Below are 15,183 nucleotides of genomic sequence, written 5' to 3' on the forward strand. Positions count from 1 at the left end.
TATAGACGGCTGCGGGCACAACATTATATAGACGGCTGATTTGGTTTGACTCTGCAATCAAGTACATTGAGTCTTGTACTCATGAAGACGAATTCACCATTTGCTTGAAAAGGAAGGATGGGTATAAATAATTTCTTATTGTATCTAATCTTGACGTAATTTCCTCTGCTGGTCCATTGGCCTTACTATAAATGAATCGATAGACAAAGACAACCATCACTTTTGTTAATGAACTTACCGCAACATGCGTATCTATGGAAAGTCTTTCTTTCTTCTACTTTCCTCACTCCTTCTCTTTCTTTCTCTTTTTTTTTTTTCCTCTCTTGTCTTCCTCTATTTTTTCCCCACCACATCACTCAGATTATAGACCTCATCAATGAAGCACCAAGCCTCTGAACTTCCGTTGGGGAAACCACAGGCACGGAAAAAAGCACCCAGGATAGCTCCGTTACTTATTGCCTTGACTGTTCTTTTCACAATTATCCCTTTATATTATCCTTCATTAAGATACAACAGTAATCCCAAGAAAATAAATCAAGCATCCTCTTTTCATCCTCATTCGGAAATCACTTTAGAACAAAACAATGACCAAGACCATCATCTAGTCGAAGAAGGTGACCGAACATTGGCGGCCCCGAAAGAAACACAAGGGGATGATGATATTGCAGAGAGACCCCCCGAAAGCTCGAAAGATCAAGAAGACGAATCAGCAGATACAGAGACAAGAACAACAACAAAACCACCAGAAATAGACCTACCTAGCTCTACAGAAAGTGGGCTGGCAATTGCAGAATCATTGGATAAAAGGGCTGATCAAACGAGCCGAGGCCAGGAACAGGTGATCAATGGCAAAAAACCAGCAAGGCCTGGAGGAAATAAAGAACGGCCTAAACGTCGCCAACATGATTTTGGGGGGAGCCCAAAAGAACGAGAAATGCCTGCCAGGAGAATTCCAAGCCTTAGCGGTGGAGATGGTGGGCTGGTGAATAAGTCTCAGGAATTGATAGAGAAGAAAGGTGAAGGGTACTGTAACTTGTTCTCGGGGGAATGGGTACCCAACCCTGAGGGGCCATATTACACGAACGAGACCTGTTGGGCAATTCAAGAGCATCAGAATTGCATGAAATTCGGGAAGCCTGATACAGGGTTCTTGAAGTGGAGGTGGAAACCTGATGGGTGTGAGCTGCCGATTTTCGACCCCCAACAGTTTTTGGAAATTGTGAGAGGGAAATCCATTGCATTTGTGGGAGACTCTGTTGCGAGAAATCACATGCAGTCATTGATATGCCTCTTGTCCAGGGTAAGCCTCAATTCCGGTCCATTACCATCTTTGTTATTAGTACGTGTTCATTTGCTAATTCAATGCATTTATTCAATACTTGCCTCTTCTTTTTCGAATTCATGAAATTTCAACGGCGAATATTTTGACGTACGGTGCTGGCCGCACAATCTTGATTTTTAATTGGTCATGAAGGTTTTTGCTTTTTTTTATGTAACATAAGGTACATTTATGTTGCTAGTGTTGTTTCTAGTTATTTCTCCACTAGAATCATCAGTTCAACTTCAGCAAGTAGATTACCAAGTATTGTTAATACATAAGGGAATAAGAAAATCAATCTAACAGTTAAACTACCAGTCTACTTCTTCATTAGATTAATGCAAAGCTTCCTTGATGCTGGATTCATAATTAATAAACATCTTTTAAGAAAAGAACCAGTTTTGTCCACTACCTATAATATATGCTAAGGCTCTTGAGTCAAAATCCTTTTTGTTGAGAAATTTGAGATATTCCAATGACAAAAAAATCTTACCATTGTATCTGCCATTGGCATAAATTTACCTTAAACATCTTTTTTTTTTCTCTCTCTTTAGATAGGATTTCGCATAATGTGTTGCATTGGCGTGTGAATTCAGGTTGTTTATCCGGAGGATGTTTCTATAACAACAGACGAGAACAAGCGTTGGGTATACAAGGATTACAACTTCAACATTTCCATGTTCTGGGCTCCATATTTGGTGAGATCAGAAAAGACGGTTCCAAATGATGTAACTCGGCCTTTCAGACTCTATCTTGATGAGTTTGATGAAGACTGGACAAGCAACATCGAAACGTATGACTATGTTATCATCTCGGCCGGGCATTGGTTCTTCAGGCCAACACTCTTCTATGTAGACCGCCGCCTAATCGGCTGCCTCTACTGTCCACAAGAGAACGTCACTCATTTAAAATCGTCTTTTAGCTATCGAAGAGCTTTCAGGACAGCTTTCAGAGCCCTTAACAGCTTAGACAATTTTAAGGGCGTAACGTTTCTTAGGACCTTTGCCCCGTCACATTTCGAAGGTGGCCAATGGGACAAAGGTGGAGATTGTGTTAGGACCAGGCCTTTCAAGAGGAGCGAGAGAGCTTTGGATGATTACAATTTGGAAATGTATAGGATTCAACTTGAAGAACTCAGAATTGCGCAGAAGGAAGGAAGAAGAAAAGGTTTAAAGTTCAGGTTGTTTGATGCGACGCAATCCATGCTGCTGAGACCAGATGGTCACCCCAGTAAATATGGCCATTGGCCTAATCATGATGTGGCAATGGCTAATGATTGTGTGCATTGGTGTTTGCCTGGACCAATTGACTCCTGGAATGATTTCTTGTTAGAACTGTTGAAAAGGGAGGAAACGGAGATTTCTTTTTCGTAGTGTTCATATAGGAGAACCACCTCTCGGCTCACCCTAACCCTAGAAAAGAAAAGAATAAGGTAGATACTTTCTTTTCATTTTCTTTTTTGAAAAAGAATAATGTAGATATACCGAATATGTGTACAATTTTTTTGTCAGATTTTAATTTTTTTCCCCTTGAATTTTCTTTGTTCTTTTTTTTTTTTGTTTTGTTTTATGGGAGCCCCATGTTTGTTCCGGATTTTGAAATTTTGTTACGGAACTATACATCGATATCAGGAGAAAATTGAGACCTCACAAAATTGTTACAGATCGCTATCACATGCAAAAAGTTACGGTCCTGTACTGTATGGGAATTTTTTTTTTTTTTTTGTTAAAAGTAGAAAAAAGATTATGCATAATTATTTCTGGCTCACAAATCGGCTTCGTGAGATCATACGGAGCATGTAATATTACCTCAAGAATGTCAGCATAACCAATCTCTACCTGCTCCGATTATGAGGTTTTTTACCAGTTAAATTTTTAAGCACTACCACATGTAATCTCTCATATTTGAGCTCCATGACCAGCAGCTAGGGGTGAGCAAACGGTGCAAATTCGGTAATTCGGTTAGTTGAATTCGGTTATTTGACTTATAGAAATCTAAACCGCTTTCAATTTCGAATTGGCTATAACCGAATTTATTTTGACTTATGTTCTAATCATTTTGTGGTTTAATTGGCATTTATTTGATCACTTATACCTAGAATCCTTAGTCTATGATTTAAGGAACACATAAAAAGTGATTAATTTAAACTAGAATAAACCTTAGGCTGTACAATGATTAGTGATAATTTATGAATTTATAATTTGCAATGATTAATAATAAGTAATATTAGTTACAAACTTACAAATTACAATGATTAGTGATAAGTTATATTAGTTACAAACTTATAATTTATTTCAAATCAAAATAAAACTTATTTGCTTACATATGTTATTGTGAAAGTCAATACACTAATACATTGATTTGCAATTCATATGCATTCACTTACATTGCTTAGTTGTCTTATCTATACTTAAAACCTTAAGATTAGTGAATAGAAAATATGAATTTTTATGTTAAATATGTAATGTAAATTTAGAACATACTAATACTTGCAAGTTACAGGTTACGCATTCAAATATTCAATAATTCAAACACGAATGATGTATCAAATTACCAATATCTAAATTCTAATTACTAATTATGTTTATTGTTTAATATTTAGTATTATACATAAATGTATTAATTATTATCTAATTCTAGTCATGTTACTCATGTATAAAATAATAAGTATTACAGTTATGTTATATTGTTATGTATTACTATATATTTGTATTATTATAGTCATATAACAATTAACAAATACTAAAATATATTGTACATTAGTATATATTATTATTATTATAAGTACATAATAATACCATGTACTAACTATTATTAATAGCATTTACCTATATAATATAATAATATATTAGTAGTATATACTAATACTAAATAGCATTTATCTATAAATTATATAATTTTATAAAATAATTTGGTATTCGAATGCGGTAATGCGGTACCCTATTTTATTTTACCGAATTTGAATGCGAAATCGGTTATTACCAAATTCATAATCTCATTACCTATTTCATACCATATTAGAATTCGGTGAATTTGATACCTACCGAATTTGTACTAAATTACCAAATACCCGATTTCAAATTTCCAAATTGAATTTGAATTCGGTTATGAATTCGGTATGTATCGAATTTGTTCACCTCTACCAGCAGCTGATTTTCTTTTTCACATAGTTGAAAGAATGCTGAATAAAACATTTAGGACATCCCTGAGGAAAACTAGGCAGCACATGTATGGGTAAGTGAAGAATTTGGACTCTTGTGCTGACATAGTTTTGAAAATGGTGGGATTCGATCGTGACTCGGGACACTGCAGACACTTTTAGTTAAGGGAATCAAAGATGGTGGAATTGGTAGAATAATAGTACGAACTGTATATGGAAGATGAGTAGATTGGTTGGATCTGCAGCTTAGACCTAGAAATCATCATGTTCTCCATAAGTTTCACCATCTCAACTAGGGGTGCAAACGAGTCGAGTCGACTTGAATTTTGTTTTAATCGAGTCAAGACTCAATTTAATTTTACAAAACTCAAATTCGAATTCGACGAGTTCAAAATCCCAAACTCGAGCTCGAACTTAAAAAATAAAATCATCATATTCTCCCTAAGTTTCACCATCTCAACCTTGCAAGTCCTAACTAACTCCTAGTTAATGTTCTCCAATCTCCATTATTTGAGTGTTGACTGCGCAAGTATTTATTCGAAACAATTGCTTAACCACACTCCTAATAACTACGGCCACACGCTGGTAGTGCATTTAATTGTTGAAAGCATATGAAACAATTCTTGCATGTCCTCCTCCTCCTCCTTGTTGCAGATACTTCGCATTTTTAATTAACGTGCATTGCTAGGCTTGGGAAACACTTGGATCATGCATTAAATTTTTATTCTTTTGTTCCGAATTATGGGTTTAATGGAATATTATGTACTACTTAGCATAATTGGGAGTATAAGTTGCAACTACTAGCTTGCTACTTATAGTCTTAAATATTCAACTGCACAAGAAAACAAAACTGTTTTCTTTGGTTAAGCTAAGACTAATTTATAACTCCTTCGAACTAAACCATTCAATTTGCTTTTGCTCTTTTTTAAGTAGTCCCCCATCAAACCGTCCAACTAAACCACATAATGTTGTATATGTATATGTGCTACGTACGGCCACCCAACCTCTGCAATATATCTACTAAACTACTCTCATTTCAGATCCTGCCTCTATTCTGTGTTCATTTAACGTATACTCATCAGCCATTTCATTCACCATTCTGATCTCCACTTACCAACAACGCTAATTGAAGCATTAGCTCCAAGGAATGGATCAGGCTGCATTTGTCAAAAGCAACTCGGTTCAAAGGGCCCCTATGATACTTCCCATAGCAGTAACAGTAACAGCATTAGTCATTCTCGCGATTCTCCCGATTTACTACCCTCTGAGAAGATACCCGTCTCAAGCAGTAGTGAAGATCGCCGCTTCCCCTCCATACCATTCGGCCCAGAAACTGATAAAGGCAGTAGAAGATGAGGAAAAGTGTGACATCTTTACAGGGGAATGGATTCCAAACCCCAATGCGCCCTACTACACAAACGCTACGTGCTGGGCGATCCACGAGCATCAGAACTGCATGAAATATGGAAGGCCCGATGACGGGTTTATGAAATGGAAGTGGAAGCCAGAGGGGTGTGATTTACCGATCTTCAACCCGTATCAGTTCTTAGACATCGTCAGAGGCAAGTCCATGGCCTTTGTGGGAGACTCCATTGGCAGAAACCACATGCAATCCTTGATATGCCTCTTGTCCAGGGTATGCATGCCCTCTTCTTTCTTTCTTCTTTTTTTTTTTTTTTAAAAAAATGAAATTCCTAAGTTTCCTTAACACATAAACTTCTCAAGCTAAAAAACTGTACAAAATTTTTTCTTTTTTTTTCGTGGAGCAAATCCTAAATTTCTTTCCCTTTAATATTTCGGCTTAGGGCTAGAGGAGTCCTAGAGATCATGCAATTTTGTTGTATATTTCGGTCAACCAGTCAACATAACATGTCTACCTGTTTTTGATTTTGGCCCATCTAGCTAGAAAGCATAACCAACAATTAACAAGAACATCGTGTCAGAGATTTGCTGGCAAATGACCAACTTTACCTAACTTTTTTTTTTTTTTTGTCAAAACCCAACTTTACCTAACTAGCTGTGCCATAATTCGGTCTTTTTCTGCATCCGGACAGAATAAGTCGATAATTAAGTTATCGATATTCTCTGTGCATCATGGTTATTGGGATGGTTTCGCGTTCCAGATTCAGTGCAAGGAACAATTGCTAGGACCGTCTAACGTGCTAGCATTGCTAAATATTGTAGGTAGAGCTGTTAAACGAACCGAGCTGTTCGGTAGCTCGGTTCGTTTCGGCTCGTTCGTGTTCGTGAAAGGCTCGTTCGAAATTTTAAACGAACCGAGTTCGAACGAATTTTTTTGTTCGATTAATAATCGAGCGAACACGAGCATGTTCGCGAGTTTTAACGAACGTTCGCGAACATGCTAAACGAACGTTCGCGAACACAATCATGTTCGCGAGTTTTAACGAACGTTCGCGAACATAGACATAATTATCATTTAACAAATTTTAGGGTTAATTTATAGCTGGACTTTTATATTTGGAGGGCAAATTTCTTTGTTTTATTTGTTGTTTTTATGTTAATGTTAGTTATATAGTTAATGAATAATAGAATTTAGTCACTTAGTGCTTTAATTATTTTTTAGAATGATTAATAATTTGCATGGCATATTTAAGGCATAAAATAATTTGGATTCGAGCATTTCGAACATGTTCGCGAACGGCTCGTTTATGTTAAACGAGCCAAACTCGAACTCGAACTCGAACACGAATTTTACTTAACGAACCGAACACGAACACAGGTTTGGAGTTCGAAAATTAACGAACGAACACGAACGTTGTTCGAACTGCTTAACGAACAGAGCTCAAACATGAGATACTCGGTTCGATTCGGTTCGTTTACAGCTCTAATTGTAGGAAGACGTCTTTACGTTATTAAGGGTGCTTTTCATGAAATTGAAATCTGAAAATTAAAAATTAAAAATTAAAAATTTAATTTATTAAATTATTAAGTACAAAATTTAATACATTTAAGTGTATGTCATTTTAAGTGATAAGTGAATAATTTATTAATTATTTTTTAGAGCAAAATTTGTTTAGAAAATTCAGTGCTACTTAATTAATTCAGATATTATATATTTCTTTTATTATCATTAGGGTTTCAACATACTAAGATCTGAATTCATTAAATTTAAGTATTAAATTGAGTTATCAAACAGAGCATAAGCACAACGGCAAGCCAACAACATCAAATTGATCCTAAAGATTTGAAATAATTTCTCATTTTAGGTGGAATTTCCAATTGACGACTCGGCCACGGATGATGACTATTTCAGGAGGTGGAAGTACCCAAGTTACAACTTCACCCTGGCAGCATTTTGGTCACCCTTCTTGGTTAGATTTCAAAAACCAGGCGCAGCTGACCTCTTCGATCTTTACCTTGATGAGTCTGACGAGAAATGGAGCACCCAGATTGAAGGATTTGATTACGTCATCCTCAACGCCGGGCAATGGTACTTCCGTCCGAGCATGTACTATGAGAAACGCCGCCTCGTGGGGTGTCGTTTTTGTCAACTAGGGAACATCATAGACCTCCCAATGACTTACGGGTATAGAAGAGCGCTGAGGACAGCATTCAGGGCAATCAATAGCTTAAAAAATTACAGGGGTATAACATTTCTCAGGACTTACGCACCTTCTCATTTTGAAAACGGGGAATGGAACAAGGGTGGAAATTGTCTGAGAAAGAGGCCGTTTTGGAGCAACGAGACTGCCCTGGAGGCCAACAATTTAGAGGTTTACTTGACTCAAATGGAGGAATTTAGGGCTGCAGAATGGGAAGGGAAGAAAAAAGGGTTGAGGTATAGGTTGCTGGATGTAACTCAAGCCATGCTTTTGAGACCCGATGGCCATCCCAGCAGATATGGACATTGGCCGCATGAAAATGTGACATTGTACAACGACTGTGTGCATTGGTGCTTGCCTGGACCTATTGATTCCTGGAGTGATTTTTTGCTCCACATGCTGAAGATGGAGGGTAGGAGATCCCACGAGGAAAAGCTTCAACCACAAACGCAGTAAAGAAAAGCTAAAATAGATTTTTTTTTTCTTCTCCTGCTATACTGCTAGTACTGTTCTTAATATATTGTGTGCTATGCCCTACTGTAGTTTCTAAAGGCTCGGTACTTTAGCTAAAATCTTGTGGAGTAAAACATGTGCAAAATGCAACCACCGGACTTTGGGTTGGTGACCACCATTAAAGCATTAAGGCTTGATGTGGTGGGAGGTCAAGGATTCAAGTCTTGTCTTTCATCAATTGCCACAATATGTAGGCAACTTCAAAAAAATCTATACGGATGTATAGTGCACCTGGTTCGATTGTGGTTCTGTCCCTTCTGGATTACTCATGGACCTCTTTAGATCCCGAAAAAAAAACATGCAAGATGCATCCAACAATTTCACGAGTTTACTTTCGTGACTCGAGGCAAATTATACAATGTAATAGACCTGATTTGTAATTGCTAATCAGACAAGTCGGAGTCTCGCAACTATTTCTGCATGCATGTCAATAAACAATACCATGATGACAAAGTGAGACACATTGAAGCTTGCGAAAACAGGAAGAATCATGGGGTAGGGGAACCTCAGTTGACCGGGCGGAAATTCAAGAATTTGTCTGATTTGTTGGTGTGCTCTTACCCATCAGGCTAGTAGCATTATATTCCGACTGCAACACTTGAAGCAAGATCTCATTCCAGGTGTCAATGGGCCCTGGTAGGCACCAATGGACGCAATCAGCATTTGTGAAGTTGGCACCAGGGCCATGTCCATAGTGGTTTGGGTGACCATCTGCCCTCTCTGCCATCATATCAGTTGGGTCTAGGATCCGAAACTTCAAGCCCCTCTTCTTCCCTTTCCCGTCTGCGGCTATCAGCTCCGCAACTTGAGTCGAGTAAAGTTTCAAGAAGTATTCCTCAAACCTGATTTCGTCCTTTGCAATCGGCCTTGTTCTCACGCAGGTCCCACCTGTATTCCATCCTCCGTTCTCATAGTGTTGCGGAGATATTGTCCTCAGAAATGTGGTTCCCTTAAACTTTTCCAAATTTAGCAGCGTCGTAAACGATGTCCTGAAGGCCATTTGGTACCCATAGTACATACTAAGGCCGGTGATTTTCCTTTTGTTGCAGGCGTAGCAACCTATAAGCTTACCCTTTCTGTAGTACACGAGTGGCCGGAGGAACCACTGTCCAGCTGATATGATCACATAATTGAACTTTTCAATGTGATTGGCCCAGATCTCATCAACCTCGTCCAAGTAGAGGGTTTGACTCGTGACGGGGTAGATATTGGTGTCGGCATCTTCGGATTTCACCAAGTGAACGGACCAGAAAATGGCTAGCGTGAAATTATATTCTGCATAAAACCACTGCCTAAATCTTGGGTCTGCTGTATATGAGTTATCCACAGGATCAGCTGCCTGAGAGAACAGATAAAAACACCATTTAGTTACAATATATATGATTTTAACCATTTGAGTAAACTACCCCCACCAAAAGATTAAAAAAAAAAAAAGGAGGAGGGAAAAAGATACTACTAGTATTGATTATTTGCAACGTACACTTGCTAAGAGGCAAACCAATGACTGCATTTGATTTCTTGCGAGTGAATCACCGATAAAGGCCAGCGACTTTCCTCTTACAAGCTCCAAAAAGAGAGTTGCATTAAACGGGGGTACCTCGCATTGACTTGGCTTCCACCTCCATTTCATGAATTCGGTGTCTGGTCGTCCGAACTTGATGCAGTTTTGTCGATCATCAATCTGACATTTAGTTTCATTCGTGTAGTAAGGCCCCTCGACTTGAGGAACCCAATCTCCGGAAAACATATCACATCGGTTCACCAACCCAAATGCCCTGCTCGAAGGCAATGAACTCCTCCTGTAAACCAACTCCATATCCAGCCTCCATGGAGAAAAAGAATAGTTGTACAAACAGAAAAAAGCGGTGCTGAGGAGAAGAAATGATAAGATCAGTAAAGACAGCCTTTTCGAGGAGACATCAGGACATGTACGCTTCCCACTGGGAAGTGTAATGATACAGGCCTTCATTGATGTAATGTAATGTAACCGCGATGAATTAGCATTTGGGTTTTATTGCTTTATTTATATACACAACGCAACTACACAGCTACGCAATCCTCCGCTAATGCAATAATTAGACGCTTGATCTCTTTCGTCTTTTCTTTTTGCATTTTGTTTCTAACGTATCATTTTATATGGCGGTTTCAAAGGAAAAAGATTTGTGGAATCACGGCAGAAAATTGAAAAAAAAAATTCAGTTTCAATACTATGACAGGTTCTGATAAATTTGAGGAGGATATAGGGTTTAATGAGTAGCCTTTGTCGTGTTTAAATTCCAAAACACACGTTCAATTTTCACAAAACAATAATATCTTTGATTTATGAATGGAAAGCCACCAAAAAAAAAACCGTATCTAGTGGATTAATTCTGTAATTAAGCTAAATCCCATGATATGATAATGATCAATGGAAAAACAGTTTCAATGAAAAAGTAATCATTTCTAAATTTTGAACTGAAGGCTGACACTGACAGTGCACATTGGAGTACGAGGAAAGATATCATCAGCTGCACTGCCTTCCTTTTCTTTCTTTTTTTTGGTAGAACTCTGCCTTCCCCTTTACTCTTCGACTGGCTGCACTTCAACAGCCAGTGGCAACCCACGACCCAGGGGAGGGTCGAAGCATGGAGTAAATAAATATTTGTTGTAAAAGTGAAAGAAAAGCAAAGGACAAAAGAATATGAAATTTATTGCTCCAAGTTAACAAAACTATGGGGGCAAAAAATTAAGAACAAGTGGGGAGGAATCAGGTTTTCTTGCAAGAAAAATCCTATATTAAGCCATAGTGGGTGATTTAAGCGAACACAAATAAACTAAAAGATGGTACACCTCATTGATTGATTTTAGAGATTACATGTTTGTGTCTATTGTTTAGAAGTACAACAGACTTCTATTTGTGCCTTTTTGTTCTGCATTTTTTTTCCCCCATTCTGGGTGACTTCCTTCTTGTTTTATTTATATTGATGTGTTCCAAGAATCTCTAATTATTTAATCAGCCATTTTGGGATAAAATCAACGTCATGAATCTGATGATTAAACAGTCAACAGCTCTCCAAGAGGGTGGCTATTTATGCAAATATCAACAGGCAAAGAGAACTCTGGTCATTAAATACTGGGATGAAACAGATTAGCATCTTCAAATTTTCGCATCTGGCCAACAGTTTGTGGCTTTTTGTGATGGAGATTAACAACAAATTGTCAACGTTTACGAAGAAATGGGCCCCGAGCACTAGGCTTTTTGGGTTTTCAACATCTGAAGCAAGGCCTCATTCCACGTATCGATCGGCCCAGGTAAGCACCAATGGACACAATCAGCAATAGTGACGTTTTCTCTGGGGCCATGTCCGTAGTGGCTTGGGTGACCATCCGGCCTCAGCATCATGAGTCGAGTAGCGTCCAGAAGCCTGAACTTCAAGCCCCTATTCCTCCCTTCCCTTTTCGCTGCTGTCAGCTCCGCTAATTGAGTCCAATAAAACTCCAGACTGTACTCTTCCATCCTCATCTCTTGCTTGCCAATTGGCCTCGTTCTCGTACAATTCCCGCCTTTATTCCACTCTCCATTTTCATAATGCTGAGGGGAAAATGTCCTTAAAAAGGTTATCCCCTTGAAGCCTTCCAAATTCAGCAGGGTCCTAAAGGATGTTCTGAAGACCATTTTGTACCCATAGTACCGAGTAAGGCTTGTGACATTCTCTTTGTTACAGAAATAACACCCTACAATCTTTCCCTTTTCGTAATACAGAAGTGGCCGCAGGAACCACTGTCCAGCTGATATGATTATGTACCTGAAATTCTGAATATGGGCTGCCCAAGATTCATCAACCTCATCTAAGTAGAGCTTCATAAGGCTAGTCAAGGAGTAACCCTTGGGGTCAGCTTCTTCTGATCTAACCAGATAAGTAGACCAGAAAGCTGCCACAGTGAAATTGTATTCTGCATAAAACCACCGTCTGAATCTTGTATCTTCTCCATATGATACATCCACAGGTTCAGCTACCTAGTAAAAGGATAAGAACAATAGACAATAGCAGTAAAACCTGAATGTAATAGCGTCAGATTTGAAAAAAAGAAAAGAAACTAAGCAGTTGATAGATACATACACTGGCTAAGAGGCAGACAAGTGACTGCATTTGGTTCCTTGCCAGTGAATCACCAACAAAGGCCATGGACTTTCCTCTTACAAGCTCCAAGAATTGAGTCGCATCAAACGAGGGAAGCTCGCATTCATTAGGCTTCCACCTCCATTTCAAGAACTCTGTATCTGGTCGTCCAAACTTCATGCAATTTTGTCGATCATCAATCACGCATTTGGTTGCATTTGTGTAGTAAGGCCCTTTGGAGACAGGAATCCAATTCCCACTAAATAAATCGCACTGCCGCACTAACCTTGTTGAGTTACCAACAAGATTTTCACTTGCAGGCGGTGAACTACGATCAACTATTACTGGGTTCTCATACAAACAGAAAAGGGTGGTACTAACCAGAAGAAATGAGGTTAAGATCAGTAAAATCAATCCGTTAGGAGATTTGCTCTTCCCGCTGGGAACTGCAATCATGTAAGCCCTCATTAGAGTAGTTGCGGACGAAAGAGAATTCGGGGTTGCACTTGTATGTGCAGTATTCTTCTAGATATATGTGCACTAATGTGGTATTCTTCTAGACCTTTAAACCGAAATTTCGGGAGCAATCATGCAAACGTAAAGAAAATTTTCAGATGCTCCAAGGTGTCTGTTTGCAGCAGAACAGCTAATAATTGAGCTCCAAACTGCAGGCATGGACATGGAGTACATTAAACTTGTCAGGGAAGACTTCTTGGTTCCAAAATGCCGAAGAACATGTAAGAAGCCAACTACAGAATACATGATATCTCCTTTCTTTTGTTCTTTTAGGCTTGATTTTTTTTTTTTTTTTTGGATAGAAATAAGGATAAATATATTAATTAATTCCTCCAGGCTTGATGCACATCAAGTATGTTTGCTTTATTACGTGTGTCTATGTGTGAGCACTCATCATTGGGGAATGATCAATCGGAAAACCACTAGTTCTAAAGGAACTAAATACCAGAATTCTTGGCAATCATCAACGCTTGGCATCCAAGTTACTCTACGTTCTTGGAGCTGTACCAGTTGAATCCTGCTATCAGTCCGTGGCAAGTTGTGAAACTGAGGGTCTAAGCGTGGAGCAAAGTCATTGCAGCCCAGAGACAGGAACGAGTTTTACATTTGATAGTCATCAGAGAATATTCAGAGTACTCGAGGAAGATTTTTCTAGTGTCTCAAGAATTGTTGAACTCAGGAAAATGTTTAGATACAAAATAGAAATAACTATCAATGAGCGAGAGAATTAGGTGAACTGGATATGTAAATTTGCTATCTGAAGAAGTCATTTTTGTCCTGCTGGAGTGGATCACCCGAGCTGGAGAAGACCTCTGATCCTAGGTGGTTGACTCAGACGAGGTCACCTGCTCAAATTGTAAGAGGGACTATAGTCCCCGGTGTAACTCCGAAACTTAAGGGTCCGTTTGGATTAGCTGTTTTTGGGGTTGTTTTTCAAAAACAGCACTGTAGCATTTCGTTTTTCAAATACAAGTCCGTTTGGATTAGTTGTTTTTGGGGTTGTTTTTCAAAAACTATATGAAAAACTTTTACTGTAGATTTTTTTGGATTATTTTTAGAGGTATTTTTAAAACATATTTTTGAGTATTTTTATAATTTTTTATTTTTATATTTATATACATTTATGCATTTATAATACATTTATAAATACTTATAAATAAATATATTTATATAAAAATATATAAATGCATTATATTATATATAATACATAATATAAATATATTTATAAATGTATAAATTATAAATGAATATTATATAAATGTTTATTATAATTTAAAATTTAAAATTTTTATATATTTATATTTATATACATTTATGCATTTATAATATATTTATAAATAAATATATTTATATATTTAAATAAATATATAAATGTATTATATTATATATAATACATAATATAAATATATTTATAAATGTATAACTGTATATTATTATAAATTATAAATTATAATAAATATCATATAAATGTATAATTTATAACTTATAATTTATATATTTTTATATTTTTATACATTTATACATTTATAATACATTTATAAATATTTATAAATGAATATATTTATATATTTATATAAAAATATATAAATGTATTATATTATATATAATAGATAATTTAAATATATTAATAAATGTATAAATGTATATTATTATAAATGTGTATAAATTATAAATGAATATTATATAAATGTATAAATTAATATATTATAAATATTTATTAATATTATGTATAAATGTATGAATATAATTAATATAAATGTATTAATATTATGTATAAATGTATAATTAATATTATGTATATTATTATAAATGTATAAATGTATTATATTATATATAATACATAATATAATGTATTTTATAAATATACATATATATATTATGTATAAATGTATAATATATAAAATATATATTATGTATATATTAAATATATAATATATAATATACAATATTTATATAAATGTATAGTTACATATTTATATTATATATAATTTATATAATATATAATATTTATAT

The 15,183-nt window shown here is 36.5% G+C and overlaps 4 protein-coding genes across 4 annotated transcripts; 2 read left to right on the top strand and 2 right to left on the bottom strand.

The window, feature by feature from the left end:
- Positions 1–376: 376 nt before the first annotated feature.
- LOC113701935 (protein trichome birefringence-like 19) lies at positions 377–2,691 on the top strand. The gene is made up of 2 exons (XM_027222847.1): positions 377–1,300; positions 1,915–2,691. The coding sequence occupies exons 1-2, from the start codon at positions 377–379 to the stop codon at positions 2,689–2,691; spliced, it is 1,701 nt and encodes a 566-aa protein (XP_027078648.1).
- Positions 2,692–5,483: 2,792 nt separating this feature from the next.
- On the top strand, positions 5,484–8,803 carry LOC113701575 (protein trichome birefringence-like 19). Its single transcript, XM_027222298.2, has 2 exons — positions 5,484–6,114; positions 7,706–8,803. The coding sequence occupies exons 1-2, from the start codon at positions 5,626–5,628 to the stop codon at positions 8,495–8,497; spliced, it is 1,281 nt and encodes a 426-aa protein (XP_027078099.1). The 5' UTR covers positions 5,484–5,625; the 3' UTR covers positions 8,498–8,803.
- Positions 8,804–8,864: 61 nt separating this feature from the next.
- On the bottom strand, positions 8,865–10,537 carry LOC113700385 (protein trichome birefringence-like 19). The gene is made up of 2 exons (XM_027220821.2): positions 10,035–10,537; positions 8,865–9,893 (listed from the first exon to the last, which is right to left on the bottom strand). Exons 1-2 carry the CDS (start codon positions 10,521–10,523, stop codon positions 9,081–9,083), a joined length of 1,302 nt encoding a protein of 433 aa, XP_027076622.1. The 5' UTR covers positions 10,524–10,537; the 3' UTR covers positions 8,865–9,080.
- Positions 10,538–11,659: 1,122 nt separating this feature from the next.
- LOC113701644 (protein trichome birefringence-like 19) lies at positions 11,660–13,128 on the bottom strand. Its single transcript, XM_027222398.2, has 2 exons — positions 12,655–13,128; positions 11,660–12,551 (listed from the first exon to the last, which is right to left on the bottom strand). Exons 1-2 carry the CDS (start codon positions 13,120–13,122, stop codon positions 11,784–11,786), a joined length of 1,236 nt encoding a protein of 411 aa, XP_027078199.1. The 5' UTR covers positions 13,123–13,128; the 3' UTR covers positions 11,660–11,783.
- Positions 13,129–15,183: the final 2,055 nt, after the last annotated feature.

Source organism: Coffea arabica, chromosome 7e (assembly GCF_036785885.1).
Source record: "Coffea arabica cultivar ET-39 chromosome 7e, Coffea Arabica ET-39 HiFi, whole genome shotgun sequence".
NCBI classification, from domain to species: domain Eukaryota; kingdom Viridiplantae; phylum Streptophyta; class Magnoliopsida; order Gentianales; family Rubiaceae; genus Coffea; species Coffea arabica.